The 15,769-nt window shown below is 38.7% G+C and overlaps 1 protein-coding gene across 1 annotated transcript in view; it reads right to left on the bottom strand.

Moving 5' to 3' along the window:
- ANO6 (anoctamin 6) overlaps nucleotides 1-15,769 on the bottom strand; it is a 137,272-nt gene that overhangs the window by 57,183 nt on the left and 64,320 nt on the right. Inside the window, exons 4-8 of the mRNA XM_007471547.1 lie at nucleotides 15,107-15,172; nucleotides 14,027-14,314; nucleotides 13,691-13,804; nucleotides 10,645-10,760; nucleotides 4,701-4,835 (exon numbers count right to left, since the gene is read on the bottom strand). Of these exons, the coding sequence (XP_007471609.1) occupies nucleotides 4,701-4,835; nucleotides 10,645-10,760; nucleotides 13,691-13,804; nucleotides 14,027-14,314; nucleotides 15,107-15,172 (719 nt within the window). The remainder of the gene's footprint in view (nucleotides 1-4,700; nucleotides 4,836-10,644; nucleotides 10,761-13,690; nucleotides 13,805-14,026; nucleotides 14,315-15,106; nucleotides 15,173-15,769) is intronic.

Raw genomic sequence — 15,769 nt, forward strand, 5'->3', positions numbered from 1 at the left:
AAAAAAAAAAAAAAAAAAAAAAAAATGGTATACTAGAAAATATTTTATACAAAAAAATGTAGTAATGGAGGAATGAAAAAAAGACATAAGACATATAGAAAACAAATAGAAAAATGGCAGATGTAATTCCAAGCTTATCAGAAATTAACTAATGTAAAGGAGTTAAATATTCTAATCAAAAGACAAAAGGCAGAAATAAATGGAATAGAGAATAGATATGCAACAGAGAAAAATCAACAGTTGGTTCTTTGAAAAGATCAATAGAATTGACAAGTTTTTAGCTAGACCAGTCAAGAAAAGAGAGAAGATGCAAATTACTAAGAAATGAAAGGAGGAACATTACTGTTGACCTTACGGAAATAAAGAAGGAATATAAGGGAATACTGTCAATAATTATATGCCAACAAATGGAATAATCTAGATGAAATAGATAAATTCCTAGAAAAACATAAATGACTGAAGCTGATTCAAGAAGAAATAGAAAACCTGAATAGACCTACAGTGAGTTAAGAGACTGAATTAGTAATCAAAGAAATGCCTAAGCCCATGTGGCTTCACTGGTGAATTCTATCAGCCATTGAAAGAAAAACTGATGCCGATGCTTCACGAACTCTCCTAAAAATAAAGAGGCAGAAACATTTCCCAATTCATTCTATGAAACCAGTATTACACCAATACTGAAACCAGACAAAGGCATCACAAGAAAACTACAGACTATTATCTCTTATGAATATAAATGCAAAAATCTTCAACAAAATATTAGCAAATTAAATCCAGTAAATCAAATCAAATCAAGTGGGATACATCCAGGAATGCAAGGACCATTCAACCGTACAAAAATCAATTCATGTAATATGCCATATTAATAGAATAATGGATTAAAAACTAGGAAGAGAAGAGAATGTCCTCAACTTGATAAAGTACATCTACGAAAAAAACCACAGCAAAGATCATAGTTAACGGTGAAAGACTGAATACTTTCCTCCCAAGATCAACACTGTACTAGAGGTTCTAGTCAGGGCAACTAGACAAGGAAAATAAATTAAAAACCTCTAGATTAGAAAGAAATAAGTAAAACTATTTCTATTCCAGATGATATGATATAGTATATTAAAATCCTAAGGAACCCACCAAAAACTGTTAGAATTAAGAAGCCAGTCCATCAAGGTTATAATACACAAATCAGTACATGAAAAGTAATTATACTTCTATACAACATGAATGAATAATCTAAAAATAAAATGAAGGAAACAATTTTATTTACAATAGCATCAAAAATAATAAACTACTTAGAATAAATTTGAGAAAAGAAGTGTGAAACGTGTATACTGAAAACTACAAAATATTGATAGAAATTAAAGATGACCTAAATAAATGGAAAGCTATTCTGTGTTTATGGGTAAGAAGCCTTAATATTGTTAAGATGGCAGTAGTCCTTAAAGTGACCTACAGATTCAATGCAATTCTGGCTTTTTTGTAGAAATGAACAAGCTGATCCTAAAATTAATATGGAAATGCAAGGTACCCAGAATAATCAAAACAATCTTGAAAAACAAAGTTTCCAATTTCAAAACTTACTAAAAAACTATAGCAATCAATATAGTGTGGTACTTGCATAAAGGACAGACATACAGATTGACAGAAACGAATTGACAGTCCATAACAAACTCATATTTATGACCAAATAGTTTTTGACAAGGGTGCCAGGATAATCCAATGGGGACAAAATAATCTTTACAAAATGGTGCTGGGACACCTGAATATATACCTGGCAAGAAAGAAAGTTGAACCTTTACCTTATACCATTTACAAAAATGAACTCATAGACCTAAAACTATAAAACTTTTAGAAGATAAACACTGAGAAAGCCTTCATGACTTTGGATTACAAATGCTTTCTAAGATATGACACCAAAAGCACAAACAACAAAAGTAAAAAATCAGGTAAACTGCACTTCATTAAAATTAAAAACTTTTGTGTTTCAAAGGACACCATCAAGAAAGTGAAAAGACAATTCACAGAAGGGGAGAAAATATTTGCAATATAAATATTTGATAAGGGGCTTTTATCCAAAATATATGAAGAACACTTAAAACTAGACAATACAAATGACACAATTAAAATGGGCAAAGAATTTGGACAGATGTTTCTCCAAAGAAGATATACAAATGACAAGATAAGCACATGAAAAGACACTGAACATCAGTGGGCATTAGGGAAATACAAATCAAAGCCATAATGACCTACCACTTCATACCAACTAGGATGGCTAATATTTATTTGTTTATTCGTTTATTTGTTTATTTATTTATTTATAACCCAGTAATAACAAGTGTTGATGAGGATGTAGAGAAATTGGAATCCTCATACATAGCTACTGGGAATGTAAAATGGTACAGTCACTTTTAAAAAGATACTTGGCAGTTCCTCAAAATGTTAAATCTACAGTTACCATACATCCCAGCAATTCCATTTTTTGATATATTCTCAAGAGAATTGAAAACATATGTCCACACAAAAACTTGTACATGAATGATCACAGCAGAATTATTCACCATAGCTAAAAAGTGGAAACAACCCAAATGTCGACTGATGGATGGATAAACAATGTTGTGTATCCATATAATGGCATATTATTTGACCACAAAACAGAATGGAGTACTGGTCCATGCTATACCATGGATGCACCGTGAAAACATTATGCTAAGTGAAAGATGACAATCGCAAAACACCACATGCTGCACATACTATATGGTTCCCTTTAGGAAATGTCCAGAATAGGCAAATACGTAGACAGAAAGTAGATTAGTAGCTGCCAGGGGCTAAGGGGAAGGGAGGTTAGGGAGTGACTACTAAAGGTACTAAAGGTTCCTTGTGGGGTGATGAAAATGTTCTAAAATTAGATAGTGGTGAGGGTTGTAAAACTCTGTGAATGTACTTAAAACCACTAATTGTACTCTTTCAAAGGGAGCATTTTATGGTATATGAATTATATCTCAATAAAGCTGTTATTTTAAAGTGGGCATAAGCTTTAAACAGGCCTTTTATAGAAGAGGAAATACCTACAGTATCCTCTGCCTATCCATAGATATTTTCAAAAGCACACAAAATAAATTATAGTTTGTAGGGGTACAAGTACACGTGAAAAAGAATATACAGTGTATGTTAAGGAATGATAAAAATAAAATTTAGTATAGTTGTCATTTCCAAAGTAAGGGGATGCAATTGAGCAAAGCACTTCATGGGTAACAGTTATGTTCTTTTTCTTAAACTGGGTAATGAATCATTACTCCTTATATCTTGAACACATTTTCTATTCTTGTGACTCTACTCAGTATGTAATAAAATTAACTGTAAATACATATATCTTAAGTATTTTAAAACTATTTAAAAATTAAGTAAATGAAGTCGCAATAGTTTTGAGCACAGGGAGTATATCCTCAAGACTCTATCCCCTCCTCCACACCCTTTTCTGTAAATTAATTTGTGTGAAAGAGTAGGAAACATGCGGTGTGCCTGTTATGGTGATTTTATAAAATAAATTATAATGAGAGCCACCACCACGCAAGAACCGTATAAAAATGCTACTTTTTCACTTTGAAAGTGTATTTTTGAGATACCTTTTTTCGGCTGGAACGGTATGCGAAACAATGGAGAAGCCAAGGACAAATTTAGGCAAAAGATAGCAACATTCAGCCTTTGGCCCTAAACTCTTTTCCAGTGAAGAGAGGAGAATACTTCAAAGACCATGTGCAGCTTCCTAGCTAAGAACCATAACGGGCACAAACACTCAGAATCCTCTGTTAACAGAATGGATAATTATGCCTAATACATCAGAGCTGCCATGTAAGCTTCTTGCCTCCAGAGCCAGGCTCATATGCCCTGGGCTAGAAAAATTTGGTCATCGGTTTGTCACTGTTGCCCAGAAATTTTGATCTGGCTGTCACACCTGGATAGAGGTCAGATGAACAAGAGAAAATGCCCGGTTCAGTGTTGCATCCCTTCTGGAGGTTGAGATCACCAAAATCAAAGGATTAATAATACATTTCAGAACAGTGATGGTGAAACTCAGTGTTCTGGCACCCATGTATGTCCCTCTAGACAGTGCAGCTGGTATTTTAATTTCAACATCAAGCACAAACTCATTCTTTACTACTTTTTTTTTTTTCCCCCTAACACTGTTAGGGCTTTTTTTTTTTTTTTTTTTTGTAAGTAAAACAAACAAAAGAAAGTATCATTTACTTGAGTTTTTAAACATGTATTCCTTAATATATGTTAAGAAGTCATTTCTAAAAACATAAAAACACCAATTTTACCAGTTTTGCCATTGAAACCCTGAAGCAATCAGAGCTGCTCCTGGCCCACGTCTGTGGGGCTGAGTGAAGCATTCCTCTGGGAGCCAGAAGTTCAAAGTTGATCCTCCCTCCAGACCTCATTTCTTTTTCAAACAAAGTATTGTCTTAAAATACTGGCGAGTTTCCTAACGGTAATATTCCTGTCAGAGGCTGGGCTGCGTTATCTAAGAAAAATTTTCTTCCATTTCACTTAGTTATTATGCTCAGGACAAAAGGGATATATCATCTAAAGCTGTTAAGTGCTCTGCGATGAGTCTTCTTTTACTAAAACAGTCTAAGTCCCTGAAAATAATTTTATGTCTAATCAACTTTTCAGCACGGTAACAAGGAATAGAGAGAGGTTACCTCCATGTACAGTTATTCTGATTAAAATATCCGTAGAGAAAGCAAGCCACTCCCACAACTGCTGCCAGGAGAAGCATCTGAGTGTAATAGCCCAGCCAGGCAAAATAGATTCCAATCTTCTCTCCGTAGTATTTCCTGAAGAAAGACAGAAGTTATTCTCAGAAGAGACATATGAGCACTCTGCAGTTTATCCTAATATTAATTTCTGATTCTAAATAAAGGGGGCTTTAGAATTAAACCTCTGACTCAATTCACACTTAAAAACATATCCATTTTCATAGCAGGCCCCCAATTCTACTGTGAAACAAGAAGTGCTTTACATATCATGGAAGTACTGATCACGGATTAACCTGCTGAAGAGAAGTAAATTAGAATACAGCAAAGGAGAGGAAAATGCTGAATATGGAGCAGATAGAGAATATTATCATCATTCTTTGTAAAGACTGACAGATTTGATAAATTCCCCCAGATTGTGCTTAACATGCATGAAACAAATGAACATGAACAATTTGCTCAGTTACCTGTTTCTGCTTTATCTCGGGAACTTCCTTGGAGCAAATGTAATGTAAATCACAAATAATAAGAAAATGCTGATAACAATTAACCAGGCGTGGAATGGCTCTCTGACCAAAATACTTATAAAAACTCATGAGAATGGGAGAGGGCAGGATGGATACGACTGAGGTATGTACTGCCCTGTATTCTTTGTATGTAGCACTTCTATTTTTCCTGTTTTAGAAACTCTTCAATGTTTTTAAGTTAATCTGGGGTAAATGGAAGAGGCCAGGTGGGCGAGATAAGAAAGGAGGCAGGGCATGAAGCAGGGTCAGATTGTTCCTGAAAGGGAGACAAATACACACAGGCAGAGACAAAGGGTTTAGGGGTGAGGAGAAAGCAATGAGACACTTGTTTAGGTGACTCTTGCTGATACTTTTCCTCAACTCACTTTTCACTTCTGGCTCAGCAGTGGTTGGTAAAACCTGTAGGTTTACTTAGCTCTGAGGCCTCTGTGAGGCTTCTGGCTCAGTTTGGAGCTGGGCTGAGCTCTGTAGGCTTAGCCTAGCGGGGACTCAGCCCTGAGAAACAGCCTGGAGTCCTAGAAGACGTCACACAGGAACATCCCTGGGCTGGACCATCACTCACAGGGCAGCTGAGAGAAGAGCTCCCCGGTCATAGGCCTCGGTGTGGGTCACATCCATGGGGAAAACGAAGGGCTGAGGCCGATGTGGAATCAGGAGCCAGGAGGAACACAGTGTGTCCGTTCTCATGCGACTGGGGCTTTGTGGTCTGGCTCATGGATGACAAGTAAATGGCAGGCTCAGGATGGTGTTTGGGAGAGAAAACCCTGGCAGTGGGTTTGAGATGTCTTGGGCTCTTTGTTGTTAGGCTTTCTGAATATGTTCTTATCAATCATGTGCCCTGGAAATACCACATTTAAAACTGGAAATAATGTTAGAAGTCACCTGCTCCAACTGCCCAATAGTAAAAATATCCTGCTACATTTGGAGTGCTGGTCAGGCAGTCTTTGTTTGGATATTTACAGTGACAGGGGCTCATTACTTTCGAAGGTACCCCCGTCACACTGCAGGCAAGAAGGTCAGAAAGAACTTTTTAAATCTTAAACAGAAAGCCTGCCTCCTGGTTCTTGCTGAAAGGCTGGGGAAAATGAGGAGCCCTTCAAATGTGATATTCTCTGATTATTATCTCTCTCTGCCCCAAACATCCCAATTCTTAACACCAATTTCTAAAACTTCAGCTTTGATTTTTTTCATCAAAGTTATACCTATACATTCATTAAAGAGTCAAACACTTCTGTTGATAGAACACTGATTATAAAAAGCAGCAGTCCCCAACAACTTCTCCCATGTCCTGGCCAGAAGCAAGCACTTTCGACTCTTACAGCTGGTTCCTGGAATATTTACCTCCATCTCTCTAAATAGTATACCTGTAGTGCAGCTTATTGACTGTGCAGTTTTATGTATCACCTACTGATGCTCTAGTTTGGAAGATGAGGATTAAGCTCTTTTTTTTTTTTTTTGCGGTACGCGGGCCTCTCACTGTTGTGGCCTCTCCCGTTGCGGAGCACAGGCTCCAGACGCGCAGGCTCAGCGGCCATGGCTCACGGGCCCAGCCACTCCGCGGCATGTGGGATCTTCCCGGACCGGGGCACGAACCCGTGTCCCCTGCATCGGCAGGCGAACTCTCAACCACTGTGCCACCAGGGAAGCCCTAAGCTCTCTTTCAATCCCCGTCTCATGTACACACCCACACCTCCACTCCTCCATCCTCTCGACACAGTTACAATATAATTTTGATTAGAGCAACATCCTTGCTTCATAAATAGTAAGACTCTGTAAAGACTGCTCACAGCTGCATCAAGTCATCTGCTATGCTTACTTTTTCTCTCCTGCCCAATATTTTGTTTTCTCTGGAATTAATAATTGTCTTGGTGGTTCACTGCTTAGTTTTCTGTGTACTTATCAACGATTCAACCCCAGACTTTCCTTTAATGTGTAACTTTCTCACTACTTTCTAACACATGAGGTAGCCTATCAATTTCATGTCCTTGACTCAATCTCTTCAGAGCTCCTGCCACCTGGATTAATGACTTGCTAGTCATGCCACAGAGCTGTCACCTGGGATCGCCCTGTCCCTCTCTCGGGTTGGGAATCCCCATTTACTGAATCCACGTCCTTTTCTTGGTGGAGTACCTCCTCCATTACTTTGCACATTTAAATTGTGAAAATTCCTCACACCTAATGAACACTTTGGCCATACCGCATTTGGACCGTGAGTTAAAAAAAGCACCTTCCTCAGAAATATGAAATTACGGCTCTCTTTTCTTGTACGTTGCAGTGTTGTTGTTGAGAAATTCAATGCTATTATGAGTCCTGCTCCTTCATATGAAACCTGTTTTTCTTTCTGGAGGCTCGTAGGATCTTCTGTCTGTCTGCAGTATTTGAGAGGTCACGTTGCAGTGGCCTGATGGCTCCCTGTTCATCCTCCGGGCTGGGCTCTGAGTACTCTGTCCATCCAGAGACTCAGGGCGCTCAGTTCTTCAATACAGTTCTACAGGTCCTTGTCATGAAATATTTATCTGATTTCCTCTTTACCTTTTCTCTGTCCTTATTTTTAGCATTCCTATTATTTGTTCATCGCACATCCTGGGCTGATTTTTAAATTTTTATCTTTTCCCCCATTTTCCTGCTGTTCCTTTATATTTTTGCTCTGTGTTCTGCACAATTACCTCAACTTCATTTTTTAACACTGCTGTTGGGGTTTTTTCTGTTCTGTTCATTTTTAATTCCTAAGAGCTGCATTTTATTCTCAGAATAATCCTTTCTTTCTTTCCTTCTTTTTTAAAAAGTAGAGTCCTGTCCTTGTACTGTGGATACCACATGTTAGCACTCAGAGAGAGTGCTGAGGGAAACTTTACGTTTTTTTTTTCCAGGGCAAAGTCTGTTTCCTCCAGGTTGTTCTTTCTGGTTTGTTTGGTTTGCTGTTTGGGAAAGAGGTCATTTTCCCTCTGCTAACCCCTGGGAACCAGCAATGAAGGTTTAACAGCCTGAGTGCTCAAGGGGTTACTAATGGGAACATGTGGACCAGGGACAGGGAATAGTTAAATGTATTTTAGCAAAAGAAACTTAAAATCATGGGGAAATTGTTTTCTTTACAGAATATCCCTGCTCCCAAACAAAAACCCATAAAGAATGATTAAAAAGCCATCAAACCTATCACCTTGCCATCACATGCTATAGGTTTAACATAAAACGAAAATAATGGAAGGGAACCCTCATATAAGTCAACTTCAAACACTGACATGTGTACAAACATCCTCTTTCAAAATTTTATTCTACAGGATAACTCGAGTTAATGAGACACAGTGCCTCTTCATAATTCTGACCCAGCTAATAAATGAAGGAAGAAATTAGAGTATGACCAAATGAAATACGCAACATTCATTAATGGCTGCTATCATCACATGAGAGACAAATGCACACTATGTACCTTTTGACAGAAGTACAAAACCCACACAAGTATTCTTGCACAAAGTTGAACCTCAATCAGATCAAACTTTTAGATGTTGATCAAATGACTTAACTAAAGCAAATACATAGGACAGAGAAACAAGTCTAACACCACAGAGGAGAATGAAATCAGCCAAATAGAGAACAGAGAAGCCCCTCAACAACTGCAAAGAAAACAAAAAGGAAACGGGAAAATTATAGATTAGAAGCCACTTGAGAGATATATTAGTTGCAACATCTGGACCTTGTTTGGATCCTGATTACAACCAGAAAACTGTTAAAAAAAAAAACATATTTTTGTGATAATCAGGAAAACATGAACACTGATTATTTCATGACTTTAAACAAAAGGGGTACTCTGGTTGTATTTAAGAGACCTTGTCATTTTACTAATGAAATGTGACACTATTTGGAATTTTCTTCAAAATGACCCAGTAGGAGGTAGAGATGAACTAGAAATAACAGTGACTAGGAGTTTATAATGTTTGGAGCTGGGTGACAGACATAGTAGGCAGACTTGCTGTACTATTCCCTCTGCTTTCGTATATGTTTGAAATTTCCCTTAATAAAATGTAAAACAAAACGAAAATTCTTCCAGTGTTTTAAAACTCTCACTTTTAAGGTTAAGAGGTTTTCCCCAAGTTCGGGTGGACGGGCACTGAGATGTCACAGAAAGAACAGGCACCTGGCTCCAGGGCCACCGGGGGCTACCTTGACCCTCCTCTTCTCCTCACCCTCCACGTCCAACGCATAACGATGTCCTGTCAACCCAAATCCCCAAACGCTTCTACATCTGCTCCCACGATCTCTCATCTGGCTCATGCTACCTGCCTCCTACCCGCTCACCCTGCTTCCTGTGCCCCCTGTAACCCAGCCTCTGCACTATCTTTGCAAAATGTAAGCGAGACAAAATTACTTGAATGCTTAAAATATTACAACAGCTTCTCACGGCACTTGTCTACACTCCTTTCCATGCTCCTGATACCCTTCTAACCGTGCGTCTCATCTTTCTCTTTCTCCTTAGCAATGGTTTTCACAATTTCCTCAAACCTGCCAGGTGTTTTTGTGCCTCGGGGCCACTGTACCAGCTGCCTCTCTTCCTAGAATGACTTTTTCCAGATCCTCAAAGTACTGGCTCCTTTTCACTAGACAAATCTCAGCTCACATGCCACCTACTCAAGGATAACTTTCTCGACTCACTTCACTCCACCCCTCTCCATTTTATCACTGTGTTATTTTCTTCATTTCAATCAGAAATTTTGTTCACTTATTTGCTTATTTTTGCTTGTTTAGTTGTTCTTGATCTCTCTCTCTCCAGTAGCCTTGCCCAAACAACATAAGCTTCTGGAAAGTACCCAACATTGGTGCTTTCAGAACACAAATGCTGAACTAGACATTAAATTCATATGCTGATGGAAATGGTACCTAACAGCAGATACCGGAAAGCAGTGAAAATTGGTATCTCTTATCATAAATTTAAGCTAAATCTAATATTTACTCCTGTTTAATGAAGAATTTGGTGGGTATTTGGTCCCAGTTCCTCGGAGGTAACCTCAAATGCCTTGGAATTTCCCAAGATAGGAGTGACTTTGTTATTCATGGTGGACCCTAGACTGTTTGTGCCAATGAGATGACTCAGGATGGAGACTAGCCATGCCAGAAAGACCAACCATGTGATTGGAGCCATGTGATATTGCAGGACCAACAGGAGAAGAAGGGGCTGGAGACTGAGCCATGTGGGCAATGACTCAATCAATCATGCCTAGGTAATGAAGCCTCAATAAAAACTCTGGGCAATGAAGCTCAGGGCTGCAGGTGAATCCCACTGGTTAGCAGTACTCTTGGAGGACTGTCACATTTAGAAGCCACAAGGGGAACCCTGAGCCCTTCTCATTGGAGTGCTCGCTACAACTCACCTGATAAGATCCAAGGGCTGCTTTTTGTATATGCTTCGAGGATGAGCCCATTCCCTGTACAGAAGGTAGCGTTCATTGGGGCAGCTGAGGTCCTCTGACGGACTGCTGAAGTTGCACTGGGAAGCAGAAGCAAACAAATGAGCATCACAATCACCACGTGTTCATGTGTTCTGTTGATTAAATGTGGTACTAACACTTCACAGCCATTTGAAAATAAAGGGTCCTTATTTGCTGGAAGGAATGAAAATACCATGTAATTTTTAGTAAGTCTCAACCAGGGGTGATACTTACCCCTGGAGGACCATTTGCGAATGTGGGTGGAAAGGAATGCTTGGTTGCTAGAATCCTGGGGACCACCACCGGTACTTGGTGAGAGCCCTGAAGATGCTTAATGTCCTGTGAATGGGCCAGTCCTAAACAATGAAAAACTGGGCTGCTTAAGGGCCCAAACTGCTACACTGGAGGAACACCTGAGAGTCCAGCCCCTCCTTGGACACCTGGGGAAACCAGGGCCTTGGCTGGTTAGTGGCAGGGTCAATTCTAAAACCCAGGCTTTTTGCCCCGCAATTCAGCAGTTATTCTGTGACCACACATAGAATACAAAGAACAAAAAAGCCTGACATGATGTTATACATTTAGCTTGTTCAAGAAACCAAACTTCCTGCTTCTGCTTAAATTCAACCTGACTCACTCTCCTTCCACCTGTACTAGAACCAGAAACACCTGCTCCGCCACTTTCTAGTTGGATGACCTCGTGAGAGTCATTTAGCCTCTCCATTCATCAATTTCCTCATCAATAAAATGGGGATCGTAATAACAGCTACCTCATAGAGCTGTTAAGAGGATCAACTAATCCATGTCAATGTTACAATACTCCCTGGCATATAATAAGTACTATATATCTGTCAGCTATTTTCATAATTACTGACAGATGTTATTATCAACCAGAAAAGTATTAGTATTAAAGCCTTAACATGGGTCCTGACCTCCTCTTACTTCCTTTCCAAACACCACACAAGATCATTCCTTAGCCTGGACATGAGACTAGTGCAGTTACAAGAGGCTTTAGCGGAAGAGAACTGGGGTAGATGTCAACTGAATATTATAGAACCTTGGCATCCCATATTAATAATCATGATGGCTATTTCCAGGTGTCCCCAAAGTTCATGTCATGCTCTCATTGTTAATTTTGCTCGGGCACAAATATAAAGCACATGGACTGTAGGGCTGGACTGCTGTGTTGGGTGTCTTAGCCAGGAAGCTCAGCTTCTGCTTCTCCACCCAGCTACCTGTTCTCTATTTATGCATGTATATGAAGAAACTATTTATTGCCCTAGTTTTATTACCTTATACAGTACATTTCAATATTGTCTTTATCTACAAATACATGAATTACACAGTAGCAATTATCAGTCTCAGTCTTTGCTTTCTTTGGTCTTAGAGATTCAGATAAATTGACAGCAAATGTAACAGAGTAACAGTGCAATATAATATAGTATATTATTTCAATGACAGAATTTATTTTAAAAGCTTAGATATAATATCCTTGCATTTATGGAATCATTAAGGGTCTAAAGCAGTCACATTTTAAAAATTTCATTTCATGAGTGATGTTACCAGCTAGAGAAGTGCTCCTGAATTTGAGGAGTTGCTGTCATCTCAGTACATAGTCCTTAAAAAATGTCAACACTCTGCTGTATCGCCATCGTGACAAGAACCCTGACAAGACGCCTGTTTAAAAGCCCTGTGATATTCCAGGGCACAGTTTGAAAATGGTATTTCAGAGGGGAAAAAGCCTGTATTACAGAAAATGATAAATGAAATGGTCTAACATGTATTTTTCTTACAAAGAACCAATACTTTTCTGGTTGATAATAATATCTGTCAGTAATTATGAAAATAGCTGACAGATAAATAGTACTTATTATATGCCAGGAACTGTTCTAACATTGACGTGGATTAATTGACCCCCATAACCAGGGGTATTCAACCCCTGAGCCACGGACTGGTATCAGTCCGTGGCCTGTCAGGAACCTGGCCACACAGCAGGAGGTGAGTGGCTGGGAGGTGAGCGAGCCAAGTTTCATTTGTATTTACAGCCACTCCCCATCGCTCGCATCACCGCCTGAGCTCCGCCTCCTGTCAGATCAGCGGTGGCATTAGATTCTCATAGGAGCTCGAACCCTACCATGAACTGCGCATGCGAGGGATCTAGGTTGCGCGCTCCTTATGAGAATCTAATGCCTGATGATCTAAGGTGGAGCTGAGGCGGAGATACTAGCGCTGGGGAGTGGCTGCAAACACAGATTATCATTAGCAGAGAGGTTTGACTGCACAGAGACCATAATAAATCAATTGCTTGCAGACTCACAAAACCCTATTAGTGAGTGGCAAGTGAAAACAAGCTCAGGGCTCCCACTGATTCTGCATTATGGTGAGTTGTACAGTTATTTTATTATGTATTACAATGTAATAATAATAGAAATAAAGTGCACAATAAATGTAATGCCCTTGAATCATCCCTAAACCATCCCCGCACCCTCATGCATGTAAATATTGTCTTCCATGAAACCGGTCCCTGGTGCCAAAAAGGTTGGGGACCGCTACTAATAACAACTCTACGAGGTAGGTACCATTATTACCCCCATTTTATTGTTGAGGAAATTGACGAACAGAGAGGCTAAATGACTTTCACAAGATCATCCAGCTAGGATGTGGCACAGCAGGTAGTTCAGCCTGAGTGTATGCTCTTAACTGCTAATCTACACACTCCACACATTAACTATGGGTAAGCTACTGTTCATTCCTTTGTTCATTCATTCATTCATTGACTCATTCATTCACTCATTTAAACTGAGGGGCTTCCCTGTGCCTGGGATTCAGCATTAAACAATACAACCTGGTTCCTGCCCTAAATGAGCTTGTAGTCTTGCAATACATTGTCTTCATTTTACCAAGGAAGAAACAAGGTCAAGAAGTTAGCCCTTCCCTACTAACACTGGAGTACACATTAGATATTTTATTTCATTTTTGCTGTTTGACTTACATCATGGAGAGGGAAAGCTGCCTTGTAGATCCCAGAGCTTACGAGTTTGTTAATCCCAAACTTTTTAACGTTGTCCCTTACTTGATACTTGATCCGAGAAAGAATGAAGTAAACCTAAAAAGATTCCAAAATAGAGTGGGTGTTTTATACAGTGTAACTAACCAATCACTGTTTACTATCCTAACAGGAATCTGTAGGCGTATTTCTTTTCTTTTCTTTCTTTTTTTTGGGGCAGCTTTTAAAAACCAAACCAAACCAGCCAAACTAAACCACTAATCATCCAACAGCAGGTTCTAAATCACCCAACGACAGCAGCTAAATTGGGTTTAGACTTACAATGCGGCTTCTGGTGGCTGGATTGAAGAATGTATCTTTATCTTGAATGTAAAAGTCATTCATGCGGTTCTTCTCAAATGGTGCAGTGAAAAACTCTTGCTCTGGCTTGATGATACTTTCATCCACTTGGAGGACTTTGGTAAACCAATTGAAATTATCAAAGGCTGAGGACCGGGTTTTCAGATCATTGGGTTTCAGAGGCAATTTGATGTGCATTATCTCAGCATATGTACATAGCACTTCCCATGGAGCATGTACTTTTACAAATACAAGCTTGTCATCCAAAAGCTATATTGGAAGAATGAAAACACAAACCAGAAAACCAAACCAACTATTTTCACAGTTTTAAAACACAGATTTCTTTTTATGTTGCATAGTTCTTTCATAAAATTACCAATATTTTAGATGAAAAAAAGGAAACGTGTTAATTTTTAGTCCAAATTCGTAAGTAAACATATAAACTCTAGTCACTGCAGTATTACTGTAATAACAATTTTTTGAATTTCTTAAACTTAGAAGAAGACTGTTTAATTATTATATATCTGTTCAATGTCATGTTACATGGCCATTAAAAAGAATTTAAAAGAATTATATTTATTGATATAGAAATGCATTTACTATATAATAAAGGGAAAAAAGCAAATTTAAAAATTGTGAAATAATAATCTTCCTTTCTGGAAGGGAAAAAAATATATACATCTGAGCAAATAAAGGTTTAGAAGAACTGTAAGATTATTTATGGATAATTAAGGTACAGATTCCACTCTTCCTACATTTTTCTATTTTTTTTTTTTGGTAAACTACTGTTTGTATAATGAAAAAAATCTTCAAAAAGGTTCTTGAATAAATACATTTATATGGATTTATTATTACATTCTTTGGCTATTAAAAAAGATCTGCTGGCTTTTATGAGGAACAAATGTATATTCTATAATGCAGATTTTGATCGACTCCCTTCCCAGCTTACAGCTAAGGTATGGCTGGCGTTACACGTTTCGAATGCCATCCCAGCATCCCGAGTGACATGGGGGTTCCCAGCAGCAATGGGCAGCCAGCAGCTGGGAAGGGTCTGACACTTACCGATCTGGTTGCTTCTAGCTGCAGGCCGTCACAGATGAGGTTAGATTCATATGCTCGTCTTTTCCTCTGTCAAAAGAAATTCGAAAATACGTTAGGCCTTCAGTTTTACCAAGGGAACAAAAAGTTGTTTGTTTGTTTGTTTTATAAAAAAATAAACAACAAACCAATCTGAACCCGATGAAGAGACATATTTGCTCAAAAGAGCACAGAAGCAATGAAGGTGTTCTGGCTATTGGTGACTTGTGGGTTTGGATTCCTCAGATGGAATTCTGTGGAGAATAACTAGATTCTCTTGGCACTCTGGAAGACCCTGGGTTGTCCCTGTGAGTTTATGGCCATTTGAGGTGCATAAAAGTCTCTGGCTTTGGCACAATTCCAAGGACCTCTTTTGGCTAATGAGAGGTTTTGCACACAAATAGAGTTTTTGGAGTCCCATTCACTGATGTCATTTACCAGAGTTATAGTCCAGATCTGACAGTCTACATTATTAAAATTATGTTTCTATACCAGACATTCAAACAGTTCAGTTTTGGATGTGTATATTTCATCTTTGCATGCCCTGACCAAATTCAATTTTAAAAATACAGACAATTTCGGCAAAATGCAAATAACTTTTTCTCTCTCCAAGAATGAAATGTTTCTGAAGCTATAAAAAACACCTAA

Source organism: Lipotes vexillifer, unplaced genomic scaffold (genome assembly GCF_000442215.2).
Source record: "Lipotes vexillifer unplaced genomic scaffold, Lipotes_vexillifer_v1.1 scaffold794, whole genome shotgun sequence".
Classification (NCBI taxonomy): domain Eukaryota; kingdom Metazoa; phylum Chordata; class Mammalia; order Artiodactyla; family Lipotidae; genus Lipotes; species Lipotes vexillifer.